Here is a 26678-nt window from a genome sequence, read left to right as displayed (position 1 = left end):
CCCGTATTTGTGATTGGGACCTTGCATTTGGCCTTGTTGAGTTTTATGAGGTTTGCACAGGCCCATCTTTCAGGCCTAGCAGGGTTCTGTGAAGGCATCCCTTTATCCCTCCAGCATACTGACTGCACCACTCCGCTTGGTCTTGTCTACAAATTTGCTGAGGGTGCACTCCATCCCACTGTCTGTGTCACCAACAAAGAAGTTAAGTAGTGTCCATACTGACCCCTGAGGAACACTGATTGCAACTTGAGTGTGACCACTCAATGGATTATGCTCTAAAAGACAGGCCAGAATGCAAAAACAGAAAGGAAAGTGACACCTGAAGCAATCTTCAATCTGTCATTTCTGAGCTTCTTCGCTGCTTAGGTGTTGTTCATGTCTGTTTATACATAGGTAATTCAGACACACATGCCAAGACTTGTGCACACAGGAATGCTCTTTCCATCTACTTCTCGTTTTCCCATTTCTCTGCTCACTCATTGTCATCTCACAGTACGAAGACCAGAGCACAGCCCATGAAATTAAACAGTAGGAATTAATGACCAACCTTTAGAAGAAAAAGATGGTCGTTTATCTGTCACACACTCGAGCCATAGTTTTGCTGCTTGAAGGACAAATTTGACATCATTGCTCAGTCCCCAGAACAGAGGGGCTGTTGCATTACCTTTGGTCTCACTGCTAGCTCATAAACCTAAGACCGCCCGTTTATTTTACAGCCCTGGGTCTCGATCCATTTTTAGCAAAAATCACTCCCTGATATGGAATGAGTCACATACATGAAGACCCTGATGATATTCGACTAACTATTCAACAATGTGTGAGACTGAGCCTCCTCTAAGCTGCTAAACTGACTCATCCCAACGAGTAGACTTATCACAGCCCGTCCAATGTCAATACTAGCATCAATTGTACAAAATCAGGGCTTGCCATCGCCTGTCACTGAGCCCGCTGAAGCTCTCAGAAGCGTGTAGCTATGTTGCAAGCTAAGGCTAGCTTGACATCTGGCCAGCAGCTGGCAATGAGCGCTGCAAGAGTTGAGCCTGACTGATGTGACAGAATGTGCTCTTAGCAAATCTGTGGATGGCAGTGGGTTAGAGGGTGGCTGGCATGCCAAACAGCAGAACTTCAATCCAGAAGGAAACAGAGGGCAATGCTGACACTCTTGTTTTCCTCAGAACCCAGGAAGGAAAGGGCTAAGCACAGGTCCCAGCGACCTGGAGCTCCTGGGCAGACCACCATGATCTCACAGCGTACACACAAATGAAGCCGTAGGGTTGTGCCTGGCATCTCGTTTGTCTCAGGCTGTACTACTGAACAGTAGGGATGCGCTGCCTCTTTCTGACACTTCTATTGTAAATATCCAACGAAGGAAAAAGAAATTCTGATTTGCATGTGCTGGGATTGAAATAAATAAGCAAACATTTTGTAAAATGAGCGTACGTACGTACGCATAACCACCCACACCTATATTGAAACCTCCCATCCAAGGAGTGATGAGCCTGATGTTGGTTGTTTATGTTCGTGCAGTAGGAATTCTATGGAATTATTTTTCTGGGGTGAAAAACAGAACCAACCACATCAACTCACTTCATTTCAATGTCCACTTTATTGTAATCATCTTGCTGTTTGTGAGCTTTCAGCATCTTGTTTTGGCACTATAAGCACCCGTGCTTGTAAACGCTAGGCAACATAAATAAAATCTTATTACAGTAATATCTACAGAAAATGAACTTGGTGCAAAATATGATACCTGCAGCTTCTCAGCTTCCCTACATCCATACACAATCCAGTAATATATAAAGGCCACCTATCCAAAGTGCTGAATCTGTTCTTCAGTATTTGCACAGAGAGAAAGGATGGGCGAAATGATGTTTGACTGGACCTTGGGAGAAACATTCACATTTCCTAAGTGACCTTGAGGAAGCCACCCAATCCATCCTTTGATCTGTTCATCACCTGCAGGATACTACGCATCTACAATATACAACAGTGGCAATCACTCCTCTCCCACAAGAGCTCCGTGCAGACGAGACAACCCTAATTTTACTGAAGTATGCAATGATAACTGGCCAAACCCATGTATCTTGTATATATCTAACCTTTAACTAATCCTTAAAATTCCTACTTTTTTGGATGTAGACCGTAGATTCTCAAGAAAGCATTAAAAAAAAAACAAAGAAACAGAAATGATTTCCAAAAAGATGTTAACTGCCAGTTATCATTGTGCCTATGCTTGGACAAAAAGACTATTCCTGCATCTGTGCAGCTGCTGTGTCACCACTTGGGAGGAGGAGTGGCATTGCAGAGTAAGATTGCAATCAGATACACCGCTCTGAGATAGCTGGAGGATCAAGTGACCCTCTTCCAGGAATGGAGTGTTAAGTACAGATCTGCAGAACAAACACTGACAGAAAGGTGACCTCAATAATATTTGGTATTTTGAGAGACAACAAGACAATTTAGGGAACAAACACTCGGACCTTTTTAGCCTATATCCTCAACTAATAGAGGGAACCAGAATAGTGTTTTGAGCACTTCCCATCTCATGTCAGAGGTCTTTCTATGGCACCTGTAGGGTGATTTAGGCTGAAATGTGGTGCAAGTATGTTCTGAGATGGCAAAAGGACTTTGTGACTGTGCACCTGAGGTTGGAAGGAACAAGGGAAAGCCACACTCCCAGAGAGGATACCTGAGCAGGCAGGGTTGTTTTGCTGTGAGCATGTGTGCCTATGTTTTATTTACTGGAGAAGCACCATGGTCACAGTGGGCAGAGCTAGGTGGAAATAGTAAAGGGCATTGCCAAGAATGGCTTAAGGTCACAGCCTACTGTGGGATTAATACTTCACTGTCAGTCTTCTATTGCATTATGGCTTGAAATATGAGAGCTAAAATTTAGATCTGCTCAGGGTGGACAGCTGAAAAACACGCATTTCTTTGGGATCTGTAGGAAATCTTCTGAGTCAAAGCTGAAAATAAGAAAAACAAATGCCCCAAATTTTAAGGAATTGTGAGAAGTCATGGGTCCAGTCCCTCCCAGCTGAAACCTTTTGGTGACACTTTAATTCTATTCATTCTCCCTTACAGAAGACTATTTTCTGAACCTTGAAAACCAAAATGTTGCAATAAGTGAGGCAGGAGCAGCCATATACCAGGAGGATGTTAACTCAGTTCACATCGCTAGAGGTCGGAGCAACTTCCAGGAACAGCTGGAGATGCAAAGTGACCCTCTGTAAGAAGCGGGGGTGGCACTTGAAGCGAACCAGGGGGAAGTAAAGGACAATTCCGCTAAAAACAAACAGGGCTATGTAGAGAATCTCAATCTGGGGTTGATCGATGATTGGAGCTAACACCAGGTACACGGCTGCCATCAGCACAATTATGGGGATGACAATCGGGACCTGTGAAAGCAGAACGTAAAAACAGCCCTGAATCTTGTGGAGAAAGCTTTTTAGATGAACTCCTGCCGCAGCCTGATATATTATCCAGAAATCACAGTTAATCCAGGCTTCCTGTTTCCCAGATCACTCCTCCTCTAAGGCTGAACAGCCCTTCAAGATCTACACCACATGCCATAACCCCTGGTCTTCCCTGCCCTCCAAGACCTGAAGATGTGGACAGCTGTTTTAGTGCCAGATCTGCCCTTGCTCTCCAGATTACTTTGCATCCAAAATCTGAGCTATAGACAAAACCCACATCAATGCGCCCAAATTGAGTCTTAGCACCCTTGAGCCAAAAGGTTTCTTCATGTGTTCAGAGATAGGTGGACAAGGAACCTCAGAGACTGTTAAATAGAATTATAGAATCACCTGCTGCCTGGAGGAACACCATGAAACCCAAGAGTAAATCTCAGCTCACTCATGGCATCAGGAGAAAAAGCAGATAACTCCTGATTTTTTTCCACTGAGCTTATTAATGGGGAGCAAACCTCTCCCCTGGCCATGACAGAGGACTGGGGCCATTCTGGCCAGTTTTTTTTCTCTGAGGGAAGGCTCTCAGACCTGGGCCATCTAGTCCAACCATTAGCCCACCACCACCAATGCCCTCTAACCATGTCCCTCAGTACCACATCGACCCTTTTCTTGAATATCTCCAGGGATGGTGACTCTATCGCTTCCCCAGGCAGCCTGTGCCAGTGCACATTATGGGATAGAATATGCAATTAAAAAAGGAAAATCACGCAAAATCTGTAAGCAATAAACCCCAGTGCTTTCTCATTCCTAAGAATGCTATCTTATTCATTTGGATGATCAAGGAAAAGGGCTAGGGGGTTCTATGTTATTACTTCACCTTGTAAGATCTTGGCAGGTCTGGTTTCTTGATTTTTAAATATAGGAGACCAGAAATAGTCATGCCATAGAAAAGCCATGCTATAAAACTGGAAAAAAAAACACAGTAAATTTGGGTGAGATCAGCCAACAATGTCAGTCCCTCTTTGCATGTCCCAAGTACACATATCTTCAATTAAAAAGGATAATATTTATATAAATTTAGTAGTTCTTGCATTCATTTTTTTTTTCCAGCACAAATAATGAAAACCTCAGAATGATCTGAATAAGACAGATTCATTTCAATAGGAGGATGAATCATATCCAGTTAAGTATTCATTCAGAAGCGTTCATGCGTTGCAGAGATCCTGGTTTTTAAGTTCTTAAGTTCTCTCCTCCTCCCTCCTCAGCATCAGTCAGGAAGCAGTAAGTCATGTTCAAAAGAGTATTAAAAGAAAATACTTTCACCGAACATCAACACCCAGCACTGCAGGGGATGCAAAGAGAAAAGCCACGCTTACCTGAAATAGGTCACAATGCTGGTGAAGTTTCCTGAGATTATCATTATTAAAGACATTGCAGATGTGAACAGCAGCGCAGGAGAAGGCGTGAGGCACCGCACGTGGGCCATGGACAAGATGTCAGGCTGCAAGCCAAAGCAGAACCCTGTGTTGTCATGTTGTTGATGTGGGGATTATTGCTCATCCCCTCAGCCGCTGGGGGCAGTTCTGCTTGCAGCCACATCCACTCCTACTCATCAAATAAGCACTATAACATAAAAGCTATTCAGCTATGAGGAATGTAAACATGAATCCTCCCAGCAAGGACATTTTGATTTCACAACAAATTTGCTGGGTTTAGGCAGACATGATGAGGTCTTCAAGCTACCAGTGTGACAGATGAAGACTGAGTCAAATCAGAGCTTTCCTGACCGTCACCAGAAAACCAGCCTGGCCTTCAGTCCCACTCTCCTGCCCTCTGTCACACTGCTCTGAGACCTTTTCTGGTCCAACTGGAAAACCGGATGACTATTTCCAACTTGCAACCAATGCAAAGGAAGATTGGCTCCAGAACACGGAGAGAATGATAGGCTTCTTTACTTCTCGGTTCATTGGGAATGTTTAATAGAAAGCTTGTTGATTTTTTTCAATTTTTATTCTTATTTTACTTTTATTATCGTGCAAGTTGTTCTGCTAGGGCTCAGTCTGAGAAAAAGACTGAGCAAGAGGTCAGCTCTTAAGTCCAATATGGTGGAATTCAGACTGTGAACTGCTCAGCACAGAGCTTTCCACAATGCAACAGATGCTGTCATAGAATCATAGAATACTTAAGGTTAGAAAAAACTACTAAGATCATCCAGTCCAACTGCCCACCCAGCACCCAGTATGACCCACAAAACCATGTCCCTAAACACATCTATGTGTTTCTTGAACGCCTCCAGGGACAGAGACTCCCCCACCTCCCTGGGCAGCCTGTACCAATGCATCACCACTCCTTCTGAGAATAAATGTTTCCTAATACCCAACCTGAACCTTTGCTGGTATAATTTGAGGCCAGTCCATCTTGTCCTATAGCTGTTACTTGGCAGGAGAGACCGAACCCCACCTCACCACAGCCTCCTTTCAGGGAGTTATGGAGAGCCATAAGGTCTCCCCTGAGCCTCCTCTTCTCCTAACTGAACAATTCCAGAGAGCGTCACCACTAAGGAAAGACACCAATTCAGTCACCTCCACCAACCTGGTCATTTCTATACGTAAAATATTCCCTCCAGTGCCAAAGGAGCGGAGCTGATGCAGAGTGGTATACTTTGCCCCTGAGTAGAAATGCTGGATGGTGTGGGGAGGAAAAAGCAAAGCAGCAGCAAGCTCCATGAGGAACACAACACATCTCAAAGCAGAGGAGGTTGAATGCAGTGCAGCTGGAGCATCGAAAGTGGAGCCAACTTCCAGATGTAGCAGAAGCATCCAGACGTGTGTATATGTGCACCCTATATGTTGTATACACGTGTTTGTGTATGTGTGCACCTACTGGGAACGTACCTCACTTTCAGCTGGACCTGGGCCGTGGGGCTGTGGCAGCCTGGCCACTGTTAGGCCAATGGATTCAGCCCCAACTAACAAGACTAATTAAACTAATCTAGAGAAGTCTCGAGCATTAGTGTCACCTTGCAATTGCTGTGAAGAATATAAAGTTGCTCAAAGCAAACCAGACCTCCTTTTTGATTCCTTACCATATGACCTTCCCTTGCAGCGATGTAGCACACGCGGCTTCCACTAAAGAACGTGCCGTTGGATGAACCAAACGTAGACAGTGCCACTGACAGGGAGATGAGCCATGCCCAGTTCGCCAGGACTTTGTTCCTGAGGTGGGAAAGAATTTATAGCACAACATCCAGCTCGCGAGTGTACTGAATATTCATCCTAGAACCCAACAGATCTCTTTACTCTTTTATTCTCATGGAACGGTTTTTTTCCAAGCTTTTCTACTGATTGAAAGCCTTCTCCTCACTCCTATAATATTTAGTTGCTAGGAATTTTGTCTTGTCCAGAACAAGCAAGTTTTTCTTCCTGCCTGGTATATTTCCACCTAAGTCTGTCCACACTGCAATGGTGGACAAAGCTGTTAAAACACACAAAACTCACTGTTTTATGTGCATTTATGTTGCATGATGCCAGCAGATACTGCATTTACAGCCAACAGTATAAAAATGGAACATACACAAAGACTGTTATCACCATTAGATTTATGTGGCACTAAGCCATACGTACTCCTTTTCAGTATCACTTATCCCAAATATTCAAAAATTAACAGCTGGGCTTCCCAAAATTATGGCAGTTGTTCCCATGCTGCAGTAACTTCACAGTTTACAAGTTTATAGCTAACAGTTTACAAATATAGTTTAGAAGTTTACTATCCAGGTTACAGGCCTTCAGGATTTGGGTTATTAAGGTATTTGACACACTCAGAATTTTTCTCGAAATGATGGAATCTGAGCACCTCCTATGATTGCAAGACTCCATTGCCTCAAGTCAGCAGTGTTTCTCCCTAGCAATCTTCTTTGTTTGAACAAGTTACAAAGCCTCACTAAACTGCTTCATGAGCTTTCTCTGCACTTCCTTTCTCACTACTCCCAATTAACACCTAATTTGTGAGCTCCCTCCTTTTTGACACATCTTCTTTTCCTTCCTGATTCATCTTTTCACCCCAAAAGTGAGCTCAGGAGATTGAACAAATCCAAGTGCAAAGTCTTGCACCGGGGTCGAGGCAACCTCCACTACCAATACAAACTGGGGAATGAAAGGATTGAGAGCAGTCCTGCTGAAAAAGACCTGGGGGTACAGTGGATAGGAAGCTGGACATGAGCCAGCAATGTGCCCTCACAGCACAGAAAGCCAAATGTATTCTGGGCTGCATCAATGGGGATCCTGCCCCTCTACTCTGCACTGGTGAGGTCTCTCCTGGAGTACTGCATCCAGATGTGGAGTCCTCAGTACTCAAAAGACATAGACCTGTTGGAGCGCGTCCAGAGGAGGGCCACAGTGATCTGAGGGATGGAACATCTCTCTTATGAGAAGAGGCTGAGAGAGTTAGGGCTGTTCAACCTGGAAAAGTCTCTGAAGCCACCTGATAGCAGTCCTTCATTATCTAAAGGCCAGCTACAAGGAAGAAGGGGGCAGACTCGTTAGCAGGGTCTGTAGTCATAGGACTAGGGAAAATGGTTTCAAGCTTAAAAAAGGTAGATTTATGTTGTACATGAGGAAAAAATCTTTTACAGTGAGGGTGATGAGGCACTGGAACAGGTTGCCCAGAGATGTGGTTGATAACCCATCCTTGGAGATGTTCAGGGTCAGACTAGAACAGCCTCTGAGCAACCTGTTCTAGCTGTCAATGTCCCTGTTAATTGCAGAGGAGTTGGACTAGATGGCCTTTAAAAGTTCCTTCCAACTCTAAGGATTCTATGATGCTTATAGAGGAATAAATGCACTTAAGTGCGATGTGTCCTCCTCTGGCTTCTTTATGCCTCTCCTTTTCCTCCTTCATGGCCGGAATGGCTGTACTTCCTGTCACCAACCACAGGAATCACAGCCTCCTCAGCTCACGGCCGTCCACCTGTCCTCAGGGCTTCGGGGTGCTGCTGAGCTTCCTGGTTGCTAGTTCAGTGCTTCTCCTTAGTTGTGATTTTGGGGTGAAAAGGTGAATCAGGAAGGAAAAGGAGATATGTCAAAAAGGAGGGAGCTCACAGATTAGTTGTTAATTGGGAGTGGTGAGAAAGGAAGTGCAGAGAAAGTTCATGAGGCTGCAGTTTAGTGAGGCTTTGTAACCTCTTCAAACAAAGCATCAGACCTTTAAAAGCCTTTGTTTGTAATTACATGAAATGCTGTTAGAGAACATATCTAGAAAGAGCTCATTTAGATCTTCAAAATGAAGGTGCTGTGAAATGCACACAGTAGCTGACTTTTTAGGGAGAGAATGAGCAGCAACATAATCTCTGGATATAATGTCATGGTTTCTGCCAGATAACTCATTGGGAAGATCATGGTTTCTGTGTCTTAGAAATATTTAGGCTGAAGTTGGGTGTTCTAGTGCAAGAGCACCTGGTTCAAAGTCACTGCTGCCTATATTTCTCACGAAGGTCCTTTCTTTCCTATCCTAAAATCCTTGGTGTTCAATACACCAAACTGATTCTGTGGAACAGCTCAGGCTGATGGAAGGTGCAAATAGTTTGTAAGCAGATGGGGAAACTGAACCAATGCACTTTTGTCTCACCCCCAAATCACTGCTACTGCATTTGTGGGGCAGCACGCTGTCCTCTCCACTTCTCTGCAAAACATGGGACAAATTCCACTCCGGGTATGGATATATATCTGTACTGGGCTTATGTGAGAACAGCATCTAAATCTCCCAATATTCAGGGGAGAACCTGTGCTTTCTAGACTACATGGGCTTTGTTACCACAGGCAGAGCTCACCCCCAAGTGACAGCCACCGCTCCTGAAGTCAGCAGCTCAGATGGAGCCATGGCCGCAAAGTAGCTGATGTTTACCAGCAAATACAGGCATGTAACCAAAGGAATAGCAATTATCACAGCTCTGGGAAGGGTCACCTGGGAAAGGGATGACAAGAGTGTTAGATGCAGCATGTTTACGCTTTTGTTTTGTCTTTGTTACTGCCCACATTGAACTGAAACACATTTGCTCACAATACTTTTCCCAGACTTATACCCAGATTCATAAGGAAGTTTTTACACCAGTCTCCCATACTATTAGGCTGTACATTTCAAAAGCTGTTCCTCAAAATAAAACAAATCATACTCAAAAAATTTTGCTTCGTAGATGCCCAAGAAGTCTGTTGCACACTTGCTGATTATTTTCATATTGGTTTATTTGCTGGGTATGGCTCCTGATGTGCTCATTTCTGCATGAACATCCGATTGAAATGGGTGAAATACCACTGTGTGCTGCATCCTATATAACAGCACAAGGGAAACCTGCTCCAGGAAGGAATTATTTTTTTTCTTAAGACAGAATACTACCTGTGAACCCCACAGACTACTTTAAGGCGCATCAAAATCAGCAACCATTGCTTCGTGCAATTAAAAGCACGAGAAAAGAGCACCTAGTAGTCATCTCAGTGCCATTTTATATTAAAAAACATGAGATATTCATTTTTGTATTCCCCACTCTTACTGTAGGACAAGATATGTCAATTCCTTATGTTGTTACCTCCACCCTGACCAGGTCTGAAAATCAGTACACACAGTCCTGTGGGAGAGAGTGCCACGTGATTCTAGGATCTTTGCTTCCATTTAGATTAATATTCAACTGTGCATTTCCATTTAAACTGTAAAATCTTGCACACTGCACTGGCAGAAAGTGCAAGCTATCCATGCTGTGCTCACACAGCTTGACGGTGCTGTGGTGTCCCATCTGTGATCTGTACGGCACAGGGAGGGCTGATGTGAGATGCAAGTGAGTTACTTCAGTGCCTACAGCATGGACCAAACAACGCCTAGAAAATAGATTATTAAAGACAAGCGTTGTTCAGAGGCTTAGATTCCCTTATCAGTGAGGCTTGGCCTGCTCTGAACTTCCCCTCCATGCAATGAGGAGTGTCAAGTGTTTTTCTGAAGCACGCATTACAGATTAGATCTTTTGAGAAATATGTGGCATTGAGAAACCTTTAGCAGTAGGGTGGCTGCAGCACTTTTCTGCATAAATCTGGGTATCTAGGGTGAGATGCTCTGAACTCTGAGGAAACTTCAGCACTCAACCACCTAGAAGCTCTTTCTCCAGCCACTGAGGTCTGGTAGCGCTTTCTTCTGGGTAGGCTGCACTTTTCCTTTAAGCCTCATTTTTGTTTGTCCTGTCACGTTTCCAGACACATCCATAGGTGTCCTGCCCCACTGCAACAGCAACATCAAAACAGCAGTTTTTCCTTGATGCCCTATCCCTCGGTTACCCATCGCAGCAAATTTGCATAACCACTGGGCACATGCAACGCAGCTCACTCACCTCAGGGTTCTTCAGTTCCTCAGTTACGTAGTTCAGGTTGTTCCAGCCATCGTAGGACCAGAGCCCCTGATAAAATGCCACTCCGATCGTCCCAATACCTGCGTTTGTGCCTTGAAAAGCGTTCTGAAAGCTCTGAGTCTGCCCCTTGGCAAGCAGCACCAATCCGCCCACCACAATCACCAGCAAAGCCAAGAGTTTGGCAGCTGTAAAAACATTCATAACAGACATCGCCAGCCTCACGTTGAGGCAGTTGATGATGGTTAGGACCAGGATGCAGGCAGCAGCTGTACATTTGATGACAACCTGTGGGGATGAGCATCCTGGGTAGAACGGCGCGACGGCGTATTCGGCAAAGCTCAGACAGACAGCTGCCAACCCAGCTGGTCTCACCAGGATGACAGAAGTGTAGGCGAAAAGAAAAGCAGGAAAGGAACCAAAAATCCTCAAGATGTAAATATATTCGCCTCCAGACTCTCTGATCACGGTTCCAAGCTCAGCGTAAGACAGGGCTCCGAACATGGCCAGCAGACCACATGCTGCCCACATGAGCAGGCTGCTGGCGGGGCTCCCCATGTGATGCAGCACCCACTCAGGGGACATAAAGATTCCCGAGCCTATCATGGTGCCAGCAATTAATGACACTCCGCTAATCAGGCCGACCTCTTGTTTCAGCCTTAATTTCTCCCTTCCTTCACTCGGATCTGTGGATGAATGAAGCGAATCTGTTGTTTGCCTTCTCCTCATTGTGGACCTGTTAGGAGATGTTTCTTCAGAGGCAATATGGAATAAGACTGAGTCATTTGAATAAGAACCACCTAAGGTCTTGAAGGTTAAGTTAATAATTAGAAGAGTCACACTGTTAAGAAATGGACACGCTCCTCCCCTGTTTTGCATTTTTCCATTCCCTGTCTTATCTTGCTAATTTATAATTGTTCAGATCCTGCCAAGTTTGATTATCTTTCACTCTCATTACAATAATGGCAATGGATTGTGCTTAGCACTACCTGAGTCATGCAGCATCTTACCAGACTGTGCCTCTGGTCACATCTTTGAATTACACCTCTAATGGCATCTGAAGCAGACTTAAGATAAGGAAAATCTCCATGCAAATCTGTACTTTATTCTTTGGCTTAAAGTCAAAGATCAAGCACCTGCTTCAGTGCTGAATTATATTTTCTCTCCCCACTATAAAGTGATCAAACCAGCCTGTCAGCCAGCCCTGCTCAACAAGGAATATTTCCAGTTCCTTCACCAAAGACAAAGAAGCATTCTACTAAAAACAGCCCAGGCTCTACTTTCTTGTGGAGCAGTGGGGGGAAATTCTGGCTTTTTCAAATTTTAGGAAGCACAGGAGGAGAAGAGAAGAAGAGGCAACACATTCTTATGGGCCTTTTTTGTCAGTGTGTATGAGGTATGCAGATTCATAGCAGATCACAGTGTTCAGAGGATGTTGTCACTGCTTGTCGTATACACTGAAATGCACACACTGAGGAGAAATGCAGAGGCACACGCTTTTGCCAATGCCTCTACCTCCTACTGATCTAACAAAATTTCAGGATTTGGGGAGGCCTCTGCAGGGAATCAGAAGATTGTTACAATGCATGAGGGTGCATTTTGTGATCTGTGATACGTGTGAAGTACTGAGAAGAAGGGGATGTCTGTACAGATTTCTTTCAAGATAAAGTAAACTTTACCAACTGCAACTGTGAAGGAGGGGACTTACAGTCCCTGGTGGTCTCTGTCAGCCTTCTGCTGTGATGAATACCAGAAAACAGGGTTGGGACCTTCCTCAGGACTTCCTAGACACGGCAGACCTTGATTCTTTAAAACAATCTGTCCTCCTGAACCATTTGAGCTAAAAAAAAAAAAAAAAAGCACAAATATAAACAAATATTCTTGTCTAAGAATTTCTTCTCTTTCTCTGTTTTGTTTTTTATTATTTTAAATTATCTTCTTAGCTTTTCTATGGATAAGTTTTGAGCTCTTAGCAAAATTCTTAGAACCCATAAGAAGGTAAACAGTTGTTCAACTTCTCATGTTAAAGCAAATAAAGCAGAACAGATTTTAACATCAAGTTTTAGTTTCTTCGAAGATGGATAAAAAAGAGATCTTATTTAAAAGTATAAATCTTATTACCAGACGAAGGAGATCATTAGAAAAGCTTTTCCTTTTGGTAAGGTATGCAGGGAGTCATTCCTGACACTAACTGCTATGTTCCAGCCATTAAGAGAGAGAGCAACGACCAGACTTGCAAATCCCCCCGGTTAGATTAAGGTGAAATGACGTTCAAGGTCCAAAGACAGTCATCAATTTTAATGAGAATTCCTGTAATACAATTACGAGTATCGGCACTCTTACAATTATGTCTAAGCTGTTCTGCTAACCTACGTGACACTATAGGAAATCGAAATAAGCTTTGTGTTACTTAGCAACTTTAAGAGAAGGATAAAGAGAGAGAGAGACAGACAGAACTAGAGATCACCGGTCGGGTTGCAGCACTGCTCCATCCAGAGAGGGTCCTTGGTCTGAAAGTGTTCATCCAGAAGTCCCACCTGAGCTGCTCCTGAGCACCTTTTATGCCTGCTAGATGTGCGGGTTCAAGCAGCACATCCACAGGTGTGGATTATCACTGAACAGGGAGTTTGGGCCAGAGCAAGGCCATCCTATCTCCCTCACCACATCCTTGAGCCGCTCACCTATTGTCATGGTGATGATCTTATCTTGCAAGTGTTTGAGGCATTTCCAGGCATACCATAGATAAGGTGTTTCCCACTTGTCTGCTGTACCACCTCACTAGTATTCCCTAGGAAATGGATCCCAGCTCGATTCTCAAAGTCATTTGTAAACATTCACAGCTGATCAAAGCATAACTTTCACAAAAATGAAAGGTTATTTTGTCTGTATCAAAGAAGTTTTTTTAAGTCTCCCTAGTAAAGGTGTGAGTTCTAAGAATAAACACATGCTCCTTGTACTGCAAGGGTGCAAATTAATTCATTTTGAGTTAATGGTTTGTAGAGTGCTTGAAAAGTCGAAAGCAGGCATCCCAGTAATGCAGAACATTTTGGATGCTACTAAGTGACAGTGCTTGTCGTGTTAACTGGTTTAACTATCTGTAGCATAATTGTTTTACAATTAGGCAACACTGGAATCCTTTAGAGGTCTAAGGATCTGAGGTTTTTTCTCTGCACTGTAGACTACATAGACTATTTCTGTGCGCAATCATACATATATTATGTATACCAATCATATTTGAAAATGTATTCATAGAATACAGCTAAATCAATACTAAAAGAAAACTTACTGTAACTGCAGATAGTTGAGCATCCTGGTCAGGTCACAGAAGTATTTCAGTAACTATTTCACAGTAATGAAGAAGTTTCTTTCCTCAAGTGTAAATGTAAGGCTCTGTGGAGGAGTTGAGAGGATCTTTTCAAACCTTTATGGTTTTGGCTCCTAGAAATAGAACTAGACAGTCTTTGAGGTCCCTGCCAACCCAAGCCAGTCAATGATTCTAGGAAATAAAGAACTTCTAATCTAATACTGTAAAACCAGAATTTGTTCAAACTTGATCACGTCTAAAAAATTTCTGTAAGACCACTCAGATAGCAAAGATTAATTAACTGATGGGTCAAAGCCTCAGTCAGTTCCTAAAGGGAGTCTATTTCTATTCCTCTGATCATTATCACTCAGTTCTATCTCCTACCCAAGGTAATAATGACTCTAATTAATAAGATAAGAACCTGAGGCTACTCCTGTTGAAACTACGATGGTCTGACTTCTCTGGGTTTTTTTTCCATTGACTTCATTCTTTTTTTGACCGGTATCACAGTGGTGAGTAGGCAGCCACAGATACTTTAGTCAAGTGGATTGGCACCATTATCAAAGCATTTGTCAAGATTGGATATGTAAAAACGTATCTCATTGCTCCACTTCAAAAAATGTGTATGAGCAGGAGTAAAAATAAAGTACTGCTTTCCCCTTCCAGGGAATAGCAAAACTTTGTTATTCAAGCTGCCATGTATAGGTCTGCTACCAAAGCAACTCTCACTAGTCACGTACCTTTGACATTGCAGTGGCTGGTTGCCATCTACTGGTCTCTAAGCAATAAAGCAGCTTTGTCCAGTGAATTCTGGCTTGCTCTACTTCAGGAATTGATATCTTGCATTACTGATAAAAAAGGAAATATGCAACAAGTATTAGTTCTTAAGCATTAATGTAACATAAACTGAAAGCATGTTGAACTCATGAATGAAAATTGTCCTTTATGTCACTAGGGCTGCTTTTATCCCAGCAACAGCAACAAGGACTACAGAAAAATAATTCAACATAAAAGCCGATGTCAGTTAGTAAGAAGCAGAAAAAACGTGCACAAATATTTTGCAGTGTTTAATTTCAGGCCCCAGGAGCTGCATTTGGAACACAGTTATAGGTTCATCTTCTCTCTATACTGTACTTTGGAAAGAGTTACAAGTCTCAGAACTGGAAGTAAAAACAACCTACAATCTGTGGCCAAAGTCTGCAGCTTTCTTCTGAGGCAGCTTTCTTCTGAGGCAGGCATTTCTTTATACCTACAAAACGTACAAAGATCACGATTTTCTATTTTTAGAAAACAACAAAAAAATCAAGTTGTTTGAGATGAGCTAACAGAGAACTCATCCAGGATAGAGAACTCATTCAGAACTCATTCAGATGTGGGTTTCATCGCCTTCTCCACTTGAGAATGTGGGAAGCCATAAATCCAAGAATGCCCTCTCCTCCAAAATGTAGGCTTTGAGCTGTGTTTGCAGGCAGATTTTGGTACAGAATCAAAGAATCATTTGAGTTAGAAGGGATCTTTAAAGACCATCTAGTCCAATTGCCCTGCAATTGAACAGGGGCACCTACAGCTCCACCAGGTGCTCAGAGCCCCATCCAGCCTGACCTCAAGTTTCTCCAGGGCAGGGCATCTGCCACCTCTCTGGGCAACCTGTGCCAGTGCCTCAACACCACCTGTACTTGTGATATAAGCAGAGATATCTGTTGAAAGGAGGGAGGCAACAAACGCTAGGAAACTGGAGCTCTGAAACAGGTTTTGAGCCCATAAGAAAAAATGGGGCAGAGAGAAAACATGTCACATGTGCGCTATGTGAAAATGGGAGGAAAAGTTGACTCACTCAGAGGTGTTTGCCTGGGCAGGGGGTTCCCTGTGGAGCTGGGCTCCAGGCACTCGCATTCCAGGAGCCCAGCCAGCACCACTGCTGGCTTCCAGCTACCAGAGCTGACCTGCACTCACGCAGGGGCTGAATGATGAGCTTCAGGCTGCCGCTGTCGCTTGGTAAGACCTCAGCACATTCTGCTTCTGCAACTGCTGAACTGAAATACTGGGTTTTGTTTTGCATGATGAAGTGTCGCACATTCTGCCAATCAGATACTGGATATTTTGTTTCGTTGTCTTATTGCGTTCAGGAGGAAGCTGTTAGTGTTGTACTGTATGTTCTGTGCTGCCCTATGGAGCTGTACATTGGGCAGTAACAGTCCAACCCCTCCATGTTGCATGGAAGGACACTTAAGTAAAAGAACTCATAGAAAATATTAATGGAGCAACGCAAAGCAAGGCTCACACATGAAAAGAAAATAACCACTTGCATCAGTACTGGTCCCACTGCTGCGTGCAAAGGTCAGGACTAGTTACTTAAAGTTTATTTTATAAATATCAAATAAAAATAGACAATTTAATTAAGAAGGTTTATAATAAAATTAGAAAGGAGAATTCTGCTTGTAATATGATTAGAGTAGCATTCTGAAGTTAAACAGGCAAATAAAGAATATGTTTTTGCCGATAGATGCTGCATACACTGGAAAGCAATACAACCACAGAAGATCCCAAGAGATGCACAGACTGCAGCAGGAGAGTACGTGTGTAAGTGTTCATTCCCCAACCTGGGGGAATACTGACTTCAACAAAACAAATCGAAAAAAAACAACAGCTTTAGACTGATGCTGGCTCCAAGATTGGCACTGCAGTTACTGTACCAATACTGTGCCGTTGCTGCATTTTCTTTCACCTGTTCACATCCACATTTCCTGATTTTATCTACCTATACACATATATACACTGAGTATTCCAAACCTGTCCTGTTTTCTTTTTCACACCTTAGAACACCTTTGCATTTGCCTTTATAATCTCTTTGCATCTCTTTGTACTCTGAAGAATTCCTTTTAAATTTTGAAATTCTTTTTTTTTATTATTATTTATTACCTTTAACTGCAGATTAACTTCTCCTACATGAAGTCTATTTTGAAGAATCACCTAGTCCAGCCATCCCCCTACCAGCAATACTGCCCACTGACCACGTCCCTCAGTGCTGTATCTACATTTCCAGAACACCTCCAGGGACGGTGACTCCATCACCTCTACGGGCAAAAATGCATTCCTACATTTATGAATAGGTTGCACTTTCCCTAATACTAAATGGTTTGTTATTTCTAAAACAAACTTTTACAACACTCGCCTTGTAGTTTAATCTATAACTTTATATTCACTGTGTTAGGACCACTCTGTAATAAAACAGTGTCATCTCCACCATTCTTATTAAAAATATCATAATGTTGCTGGTCCAAATCATGCCAGTTTCTCTTAGCTTCAAAGGCAACATAGTGACCATGTGTATATAACCCAAAGTCTTAAAGACTTCCCCAAAACCAACCCTGTATCACAAGAGACATTCCAGGTTATACTGGCTGTTAGAAAACAGACCAGAGGACTGGTTGAAGTGCAGCCTGTTAAATGAATTACAGCCCTGTGCTTTACACCCATATAAAGACCATTCCAGCACTTAGTGCAACCCCTGCACTTTGTGCCTGCTCCTCCTGGTCAGCTGCAGCCAGGGGAGGCATCTTCCTCCCAACAGCCCAAGTGGCTGAAGAGCTGCTTGCCCATCTGGAAAGACACCCAGAGAAACACAGCCAGGAAGAAAAGTAGGGTAACGTGGCTTGCAGCAGCTCGTGGAAATGCTGTGGGCTGCCTCCCTGCCTGTTTACCTTCTTTTGGTCACGCTGTAAGAGCAGGGTGGGGCTGGATAGGCTTATCCCTGCATCACACTTTCTGCCATCAACATGTGGGGCAGGTCCACACTGCACTTCCCCAGCACAGAGTGGGGTGTCCACAGAGCCAGGCATGGCACAAGGGCAGACTTTGTCCCCACGTGCCCAGAACATTTCATGCGTGGGGTGGGCATGGGTGTGCCAGGGGCTCCAGGCTGTAGCTGGGCACCGAGGAGGTGACTTCCTAGGATAAGCTTAGGCAGGATCAAGGGGGGCTTATCCTGTCTCCATGTCTGTTACTGCCTACCTTCTCCAAGAGCCAAGATAAGGATTTAATTTTAACAGCCTATTTAATTATAACCTCACTTTCACTCTGCCAAATGTCAAGAGAAAAAAAAAAAAACAAAACAGCACACGTTTGCCTGGAAAAATCACATAGGTGATAATGCTGTGCTATATATCTCTGGCTGATACTTTATGAAATTGTAACAAACATATTTTGCAGTTAATGTTTTATCTTGTACAGCTTTACCAATAGAAAAACTAAAGATCTTGGGAAGATAGTGATGTGTTGATAGTGTAATTGCTCCCATCTGTAGCTTCGGTTAAAGTTATAAATAGATAGGAATAAAAGGATGAAATGAATTACACATCTTTTCTTGGGCCTTACAGGGGAAGCATGTGTGGGAGAGGGGAAAAGAATCCTACCAACTTATAATTCCATTTGGTATTTTGAGATTGTATGAAGAAAAGGACTGTGCTTAAAGGCTTGCAGGATTCGTTCTGGTCCCAGATAACAGCTTCCTAATTGCCATTGTTGGTGATGCAGTCAGCTGACAAATTCATGACATAACAATAATGTCCAAGATATATAATATATATCATATATGATTATATATATATATCTTATATACATAAGATAATGTCTCTGAGGTAATACGGCTCTCTTAGATGATATTTGACAAATCTATAGATGCTTTCTCCCTGTTTTTACCCCATAGCCAAAATGAGTGGATAGGTACTTTTATTGGTGCATACAAACTTCCTGTTTTGCAGTCCATAAATAGGATGTATTGGGAGGGAAGGAAGAAGTTTTCCAGCCGAACTGGATTCCTGTCTGGAGCCAGCTGAAGCCAGTAGGCACAGCAAGGCTCAGGCTCTGGGGTGTGTGGGCTGGTACCTATTTTTCCTGTGCCAGGGGAAAGGGAATTAATGACACCACTTTGAACAACTAATCTCTGCTTCCCACTTGCAAAGCTCTTTGCCCCCAGTGTTACAGAACAGCAAAGGCATAGCCGAGTGGCTTCTCCCCACATTCACAGAAAAACAAAGAGCTGCTCTTCTCACCCTGCCTTTTCCTTCTGCTACAGACACACGCTCACCCTTTGGGTTCCCACCCGTGTGCTGGGGGTGGGGATTCAGCAGCGGCTGTTGGGCCCAGATAGGAGATTAGCTGAAAGCAGGGGTCCTGTACTGCAAGAGGGGAAGAGCTGATTCCAAAACAGCATTTTCAATGTCAGAAAATACATTATTTAATCTCAGTGGCTTTTTTTTGTTTTGTTTTGTTTTGCTCTGTGTTTAATTAACTGCCTAGGAAGAGGAACACATTTGAAACAGCAGAGGTACTTTAAAAGTCTGTAAAACCTGCAGATGTAGTTAAAGATAAGCCCACATATGCATGAGCACTATTTATGCAACACTTGATACAATACATACATAGCTTTGACACCTATTTTTCAGTGTTACAGCACTCAACCATTTTGTTTATGCTCAGGAAGCAAGCAAATACTGTCCTTCTTGAGTCTCTTTCTGGCACTGAATATTCACTGTGCTGTGCCTTGTTGCTCTGAAGGCATGTTTGACATAGAATATATTTTGTTTTCTTGATGTACCAATGGATATGTCTTCACAGCAAAACAGCAAGCCAGAAGAGTGGCCTTTATCAGCTCTGAAATGATACACCAGTGCTGCATTTTGGTATTCAAATGATGTGTTCAGTCATACAGACACACTGAGCTGCTTGTGGTCAGCCCTCTTTACACTGTAAGAAGAAGAATCTATAGACTAGAAATCACAACACAAGAGCAAAGATGAGAACAGAACATGTTCTCCACATGTTACCTTAAGTAAGTTCCACTTAGTGCAGAGCTGCTTCTTTCGGTCCTTATCAGAAGAACCTGCTGCAGGTATTGGTATTGCAGTTAGCAATAGGTGCAGGGGCACTGATGAACCTGAGAAGAGAGAAGTGATAGAAGCACAAAGTACTGCTGCAGATATTTGTTCTAGTCTATGCTTGGTACTACGGCTCCTAACTTGTTAGGATGCAGATTCTAGATCATTTAAACTAGTGAAACTTTGTGCAACCTAATTACAATTTCCAGATCTGCTCTGAGGATTCCTATAATGGTTTCGCTTAGGAGAAAAAAGAATGCATTCTTGCCCCATCCTTTGTTTGGATATTGGTGAATGAACTATCTTCTTCACCTACTTGCATAAAACAAATTACTACTACTGCCTTTTTTTTTCAAGTGCTCATGTGATTACTTCATTGCTCGGGACAGTTCTTTGAACTTCTTTATCTTCTATTAGAAATAAGAGTGTTTACTCATTACAGTGTAATATATGAAATGAGTGAGAATCAATGTAATGCTTATCTCTGTGGCTTCATTCTTTGTACTGAATACAATAGGCGATCCTTGGTTTTAAGAGCCACAATCTTCACTTAGCATGTAGAGTTTCTGGAACTTATTTCTCCAAAGGAAAGAAAAACATACTTCTGTTGAGACAAGAAAGCTTTTTTCTTAAGATAAGGGCCGACAGCCACTCTGCTGAGGATGAGATGAATGTGGAACTAAAAAACAGCTGGCATTATCTCTGACTTTGCCACTCCACAGCTATTCCCATTTATGTACATATAGTGATGTCATTAGTCACTCCTGTTACAATGGCTGTCTCTGGTTGTTGCAACTCTGAGGTATGTTTATGAGCCTTGTTTATACCCCAGCCAATTAGGAGGAGGTGAATGACTCAGGGACAAAAGCTGTCTTACTGGTGAAACCAGCGTTCATCTGACTTCTGGGCAGTGTTAGCACAGACTTGGCAAAGCACTTCCACGAGATATACTTCTTTCTCGTGACAAGTTCACAGAGACGTGCTGCAGGGTTGTGCATTCAATTCACCAGCACCTCCTTTTGTGCATTTCCTTTAAACCTCTGGAAGAAAAGCTTTTTGGAAGACTGGAAATGTTTTCAGAAGCAATGGCCATAGAATCATAGAACCATGGAATCACTAAGGTTAGAAAAGACCTCTAAGGTCATCTAATCCAACTGTACCTAATCATCTAATACAACGGCAAGTCAGCCTTCCTACATTTTGAAACAACAGGATAGCAGTGAGAAAGTCCAAAATTGTGACTAGCAGCAAAAATTATCATAATTCAGCTGAGCATTTCTGTTGGTTCTAACATGAAGCATTCTCGTTTGTACTGGCCTACTGTGCCATGCCAGTTGAAAGCTAGTACAAAAAACAAATAAATAAGTAATCCAAGATGGCCTTCCTTGAAGAAACTAATAGTTGCACCAGCGAGGGAAACAAATGGAACCATTCTGAGCAGCACAGCAGAATGGGCTTTCAGAAAACTGATAGCACGGCTGCTGTCAAATGGTTTAGAGGAATCACACTGAAGGAAAGCCTTTTTTGTGCCAGTTTTTGTGCTTACATGGAGAATTTGAAGGATGCTAAAGTAACTCAGAAGAGTTCTTCCCATTACGTTCATGGAAAATAGCTCAAAGATGTGTGCATTTCAACATTAAAATCAAGCACATACGTTGGGTCAAATGTCTCTGTATCAGGAGGTTTGAGGCAGGAGTAGCCTATGAAGCTTCAGGCAGTATCACTGCAAGGAGATGCTGCAGCAGGAGCTGCATTAATGAACAGGCTGCGTAGGCAAAAGCAGCTCTGAGTTAGTGCAGTGAATGGCCATGGAAAGTCTGTGTTTGTAAAGCAAAGGTGAGGAAAAAGGATGTGTGGGTGGGAAAGTCCCTCTGTGCAAAATCTACAACGTGTAAGTAATGCGTGAGGCCCCAGGGAGAGGCTGGCCGAAGGGGATGCTGGGGCACTGGGCTACAGCTCTTATCTCAGTACACACTCCTAAATATCACAGCCACTGCTGGTCTAAAACATGAAATACCAATGGATTCCCACAGCCATGCATTTAGCAATGAATCTTGTGCAGGTGGTATCTCAGGTTTTTTTTTTTTTAATTAATTAAGGTATGTCTGTTGACAAAGTGGAATCCAGAACTGTGCATGAGTTCCAGATGTACTATGCAGCGTGTGGGATAATTACTAACTTCATCAAAACAGGACCTGCTCCTGTGAACGCACAAAGCATTCATCTGAGTCAGCACTTCTTGTGGAGATGGGGGATGTCCTGCCACTCCAGGGCCCTGCTCTGGAATGTGGACAGATAGCTCTAATCAATTTGGATCTGCAGTGCTGTGCAGCCTGAAGGTGGTAGGTAGTGAACTGTGGCTCTTACTTCAGAGGCTGAGCAAAGCTCACCCTTTTACAACTGCTCCTCACGGGCAGTAGGATGGTGATCAGACTGCAAGCAGGTCTGAGACAGGTCCTTGAGTTCTTTCCTGCAGCAGAGGACAGACAAAGCTGTGGCTGTGGCTGATTTTCATGACTGTAAGAAAATCAGACCTGCAGGTCTTGAGTGAAGAAATCAAATCTAGGTGCCCCCCAGTCCTCAAGATGTAGGGGGGTTCACATTGGTTTAAAAGAGCACAACTTTCCATAGGGACCCGCATCTTTTCTAGAGATGCTTTGAGAAGGTCTACCATATCAATTTGTTTAATTTCCATGGAGAAATGCCTCTGATTTAATTAAGTCAGGTTAATTATTTGCCGCCCTGCTAGGTCTAACAGGATGATACGTCAGAGACACTGGAGGACGTGCACTCCTGGCACACCAAGAGAAATTTTGTTCACACGGAGAGCTTTGGGTCCTGATGTCTGTGGTTTTGGAAAATGTAGGCACCAGTAGGATTAAACACCAGTTGAGTGGGATAGTTAGGACTGCAGCTCCTTGATTAGGGAACTTGCCCAAGGTTGCACAGCAAGACTCTGGAGGAAGGCAGCAGCACCCTCATTTTCCATATCTTTGGCTACTTTTTTAAACTGTGGGCCATATATTTGGATGGCATTGAGGATGCTCATTCACAGGAAAGAAACAAAACAAAACAAAACAAAACAAAACAAAAAAAAACACAGCCAGACTATTGGTGGAGTTTATCAGAAACATCTGGAGTGTGAGCAGAGCCCAGTCAGCTGTTAATATCTCCTTAACAAAAAAGAAGTAGATAAGAAAAGCATTTTGTAATGGAGCAATACTAACTTAAAGTATGTCAAGCATTAAGTAATTTTAAATTTTCCACTCAGAGGAAAAGAGAAAGACTATTCTTGAACTTTCTTAATGTGAGCCAGAACTTCAGTGATACTATTAAACTGTGATGTGTGTGGTTATGGAATTTACTCTCTAGAAAAATTATTAAGAAAATAACAAAGCAATCATATTTCTCAGATCAAATGCTGAACCATTTGCACTTAAACAGGGTTTTCCAGTAGTGAGGAGCAGACTGATGCAGAAGTCCTTAAAGCTTATCATATACATGTCAAATTCCTCCTGAACACTGAATGCTTCATACACGCGCTTTGCTGCTGATCAGAATTACCCAGAATAAACCAGGCCTCCAGAAGGGTCTGAGTTGGTATAATACAGACCAGCTGTTGCAGCTGCCTGGGAGAGCAAGAACAGCCCCTGCTTGCAGCACAGGCTGTGACTCGGAGACCAACTCAGAGGCCGACTCAGAGGCCTTCTCTCCTCTGGTGAGCAGAGGAAGTGGCTTTGCAGCCCTTCAGACAAAGGTGGCAGTGGGACAGGACACGGGATCACGGAGATTAGCCAGGCGTCCGGCTGCTTAGCGTTAAGCTGAAGAAATCATTTTCATTTCTTAGGAAAACATTTATCAGGAAATGGGAACTTTTATGTTCCCAACAGCAAGTTTTTCCTTCAGGATTCCTTTAAGGAGGCTATTGGAGGGCAGACCTTTGCTCCCCAGCAGGCCACCACAAAGTCCCTGCTCCTCACAGATGTGCTGCTGTCCTGTCCCATGAGCCCTGGGCTGGTGGACAGGCCTGCTGTGTGCAGGAGCTGGGGCAGCAGTGCTGTGCAGCCTGCTGGGGCCGATAATGGGGTCCCACCCTAAGGCGTGATCTAAGGATGGCTTCCCAAGTGCCCTACAGCCAGCCAGGCTTAGCGAACATGCTGAGGAGGCAGACAGCGTATTTCCTTGTGGAATCTGCATTTTGAAGTGACATAGACAGGCTGGGCTCTGTATCCTAGGAGGGAAATGCTGGCTGGTAATAACGGGCTGGAATTCAGCGTGGCCAACAAACCCTACAGCTGCAGTAGTGGGGGGCTGGAGTGCATAAACCCCAGAGTTCCCTTGCAACCCTGCCATTCTGTGGTTCTAGCAGTGCTTACTGACTGGAATGTAATGATGTATCTGAGATCGCGTATTTCATGTTCTCAGGGAAGGAAAGAACTAAATCCTCTCACAGCCATCATACACAGGCACATCAGCCAATTAGTAACTCCGGCCACGCGTTTACTGTTTACTGTCTGAACAACGCGCCTTACCCCGCTCCGCGGCCTTCCCTTTGGGAAGCCGATAACGTCGAAAACATCCCGAGAAAAGCCGCCCCACAGCCCGAGGGCAGAGCGGCAAGGGCCGCTCCGAGGGGAGGAGGAACGCCGGCGGGCCGTGCATGCGCGGTGCGCGGCGGAAGGGGCCGGGAGCCGCCTCCCCGCCTCCTCCCGGCGCGGGGCGCGCATGCGCTGTGGCGGCGGCAGGGGCGAGCGGCGGCGGTGGCGGCGGGGGGAGCTTTGCCGCGCTCTCGCTCTCCCTCTCCCTCCGCGCGCGCCCTCCCGCCATGTTGTTGTGAGCCCCTCGCGGCCGAGGGGGGGGGAGGGGAGGCCGGAAGGAGAGGCGCCGAGAGGAGCAGGGGGCGGCGGGCGGGCGGCGGCGTCCCAGGGCCCGCTCCGGCTCCGTCGCGGCGAGCGGCGCCGCCAGCCAGCCCGTGAGTAGCGGCGGGGCCGCGCGGGGTAGGCCGCGGGCGGGCGGAGCGGGCGGGCCGCCCCCCTTCTTTCTTCCAGCCCCCTTTTGTCTGCGGCGAGGGAGGGGAGAGAGGGCGGGAGGGGGCCATGTTGTGGCGGGGCGGCGCGGGGCCTGCGCGGCGGGCTGGCCGCCTTTGTGTGCTCGCGGCGCCGAGGTGGGAGCGGGCGGCGGCGGCGGCGGCGGGAGGGGCGGCGGGGCGGGGGCTTTGTTCGGGGCGAGGGAGCGCCGGCGGCTCGGGGCTTTGTGATGAGCGCGGCTGTGCGGAGGGCGGGATGAGAGGGCTGCCGCCGCTTCCGCGCCGCGAGGGCTCGGGCTGTAATCGTGCTTCGAAACCGGCGGCGGTAACAGAAGTCGGGGCGGGCGGCCGCCGTCGTGCGGGGCTGCGCGGCGTTGCGCTGAGCGGCGTTGTGCTGCTCGCCCGGGGCGGCTCTGCGCCTTGCTGCGCTCCTGCCCGCCCCCCGCGGCGCCGCGTTCTGACGGACGGTGCCGGGCTTTGTCCGCCGATCCCGGAGCGCTGTGTGAGCCGTTGCGGAAGGAGTGAAACTTTTCCTGGCCGCCTTATCGTTGTGGTTTTACGTGCGGCGCGCGAACAAAGCGCCCGGAGATCTCTTTTAGTTTCTCTTTTCTTTGTTGCCTCCCGGCTCTGCGCTTCGGTTGTGTGGGATACCGACGCGTTTCGTGCGTATTTACCGCCTCGCGTCCCCGTTTTCGTAGATAAAACGTGCCGTTTCGGTACGATCGGTCGTCTCTGGGCCCGAAGCGTTGCCGACACATGTGGTTGTGCCGAGAAACAGAATTATTTTCTATCTCCCTGTGACCCGCAGCTCAGTTCGTGGCCGTGCGAGCGCGGATGCGTTCTGTTGGTGGGAGAAGGAGGCGTGGAGCAAAAGGGAGATGAGAATTCGGCGGTGTGCTTCGGGTTGTGTGTGTAGGAACGGCACTGAATCAGCTGACAGCTCTCCCAAATGTGCAGAGAGTTCAGAATCTGGAATTTGGCCCAGCAGAGTGGTTAGAAGGCAAATGCATGTGAGAAACTGCTTGATAGTGCTGATAGTGCTGCAGTTTAATTTGTGGATGTTGCACCTAGGGAAGTATATAGGATTTGAATAGGGTTTTTTTTTTTTCCCCCCCAGCATTAATTGGAAATCACCTTTTTAATTAATTTCCGTAGTATCATTTTGCTACTTAATGTTTTTCTCCAACGTTTGGGGTGTTGACACAGAGCTGAGGTCACTGTAACCATATCTGATGTCGTGGTTGCCACCACACAAGGCTGTTGACTGAAAAAGTTGGACTTGCCTGTGTTGCAATGAGAAGTTCTCTCTGACTGTGGCAGCGTGTATTAAATGTTATGTAGGATTGTGGTGCACATGAAATGCTGCACGTGTTTGCCTCGCAGTTTGCTCTCGGGGGAGTTCCTTAGGACAGGTGTTTGAGGTGAGCGTATGAGCAGGACGTCTCCTTGTTGAGTACAGCGGACTGGATGGGATTTGTGAAAGCATTTTCTACTTTGCTCTTAGACTTGTTTTTTGCTCGCTGAAATGATTTGCACAATGACTGCACACAGACACATCTGCAATAGAGAGTTTCGTAAAAGCTTTCTCCTTGACGATTTCCATTCTTTGTACAGCGGTTTATAAATCTCCAGTGTGATTAGAGCAAGTTGTTGTACACAGAGGCAGATGACCCAGGAGATG

General features: G+C 44.9%; 2 protein-coding genes across 10 annotated transcripts in view; one reads left to right on the top strand and one right to left on the bottom strand.

Annotated features, from left to right (window-relative positions):
• Nucleotides 1-1587: 1587 nt before the first annotated feature.
• On the bottom strand, nucleotides 1588-24638 carry LOC100542678 (b(0,+)-type amino acid transporter 1-like). 3 transcript variants are annotated; one of them, XM_085218095.1, is made up of 11 exons: nucleotides 24504-24638; nucleotides 19921-20030; nucleotides 14836-14943; nucleotides 14078-14181; nucleotides 12471-12631; nucleotides 10777-11543; nucleotides 9235-9368; nucleotides 6496-6625; nucleotides 4787-4911; nucleotides 4288-4375; nucleotides 1588-3398 (listed from the first exon to the last, which is right to left on the bottom strand). In XM_085218095.1, the coding sequence occupies exons 6-11, from the start codon at nucleotides 11518-11520 to the stop codon at nucleotides 3165-3167; spliced, it is 1455 nt and encodes a 484-aa protein (XP_085074221.1). In that variant the 5' UTR covers nucleotides 11521-11543; nucleotides 12471-12631; nucleotides 14078-14181; nucleotides 14836-14943; nucleotides 19921-20030; nucleotides 24504-24638; the 3' UTR covers nucleotides 1588-3164. The 3 variants fall into 3 exon arrangements, with proteins under 3 accessions (XP_085074221.1, XP_031408475.2, XP_031408474.2); XM_031552615.2 differs by lacking the exons at nucleotides 12471-12631; nucleotides 14078-14181; nucleotides 14836-14943; nucleotides 19921-20030; nucleotides 24504-24638 and having other exon boundaries at nucleotides 10777-12400; XM_031552614.2 differs by lacking the exons at nucleotides 4288-4375; nucleotides 12471-12631; nucleotides 14078-14181; ... (1 more) ...; nucleotides 19921-20030; nucleotides 24504-24638 and having other exon boundaries at nucleotides 3234-3398; nucleotides 10777-12408.
• Nucleotides 24639-24688: 50 nt separating this feature from the next.
• PUM2 (pumilio RNA binding family member 2) overlaps nucleotides 24689-26678 on the top strand; it is a 64883-nt gene continuing 62893 nt past the window's right edge. For 3 of the 7 annotated variants that reach the window (XM_085218092.1, XM_085218090.1, XM_085218086.1), the window contains exon 1: nucleotides 24689-24943. The gene's annotated coding sequence lies outside the window, so the exon portion shown is untranslated. Of the gene's footprint in view, nucleotides 24944-25049; nucleotides 25136-26678 lie in introns of those variants that run through there. The other 4 variants (XM_085218094.1, XM_085218093.1, XM_085218091.1 and 1 more) reach the window with 2 other exon arrangements.

Source organism: Meleagris gallopavo, chromosome 2, assembly GCF_905368555.1.
Source record: "Meleagris gallopavo chromosome 2, MGAL_WU_HG_1.1, whole genome shotgun sequence".
Classification (NCBI taxonomy): Eukaryota; Metazoa; Chordata; class Aves; order Galliformes; family Phasianidae; genus Meleagris; species Meleagris gallopavo.
This window is presented reverse-complemented; position numbering and strand designations above follow the sequence as displayed.

What these genes read in the sequence shown, in the direction of transcription:
- LOC100542678 (XM_031552615.2), bottom strand. Translation starts at nt 11,670, where the DNA reads ATGCAAAACAGGGGAGGAGCGTGTCCATTTCTTAACAGTGTGACTCTT. An exon ending in AGGAACTGAAGAACCCTGAG is followed by an intron (nt 9,369 to 10,776) that starts GTGAGTGAGCTG and finishes TCCCTTTCCCAG; the next exon opens with GTGACCCTTCCCAGAGCTGT. An exon ending in GCGGTGGCTGTCACTTGGGG is followed by an intron (nt 6,626 to 9,234) that starts GTGAGCTCTGCC and finishes TTCCCACCTCAG; the next exon opens with GAACAAAGTCCTGGCGAACT.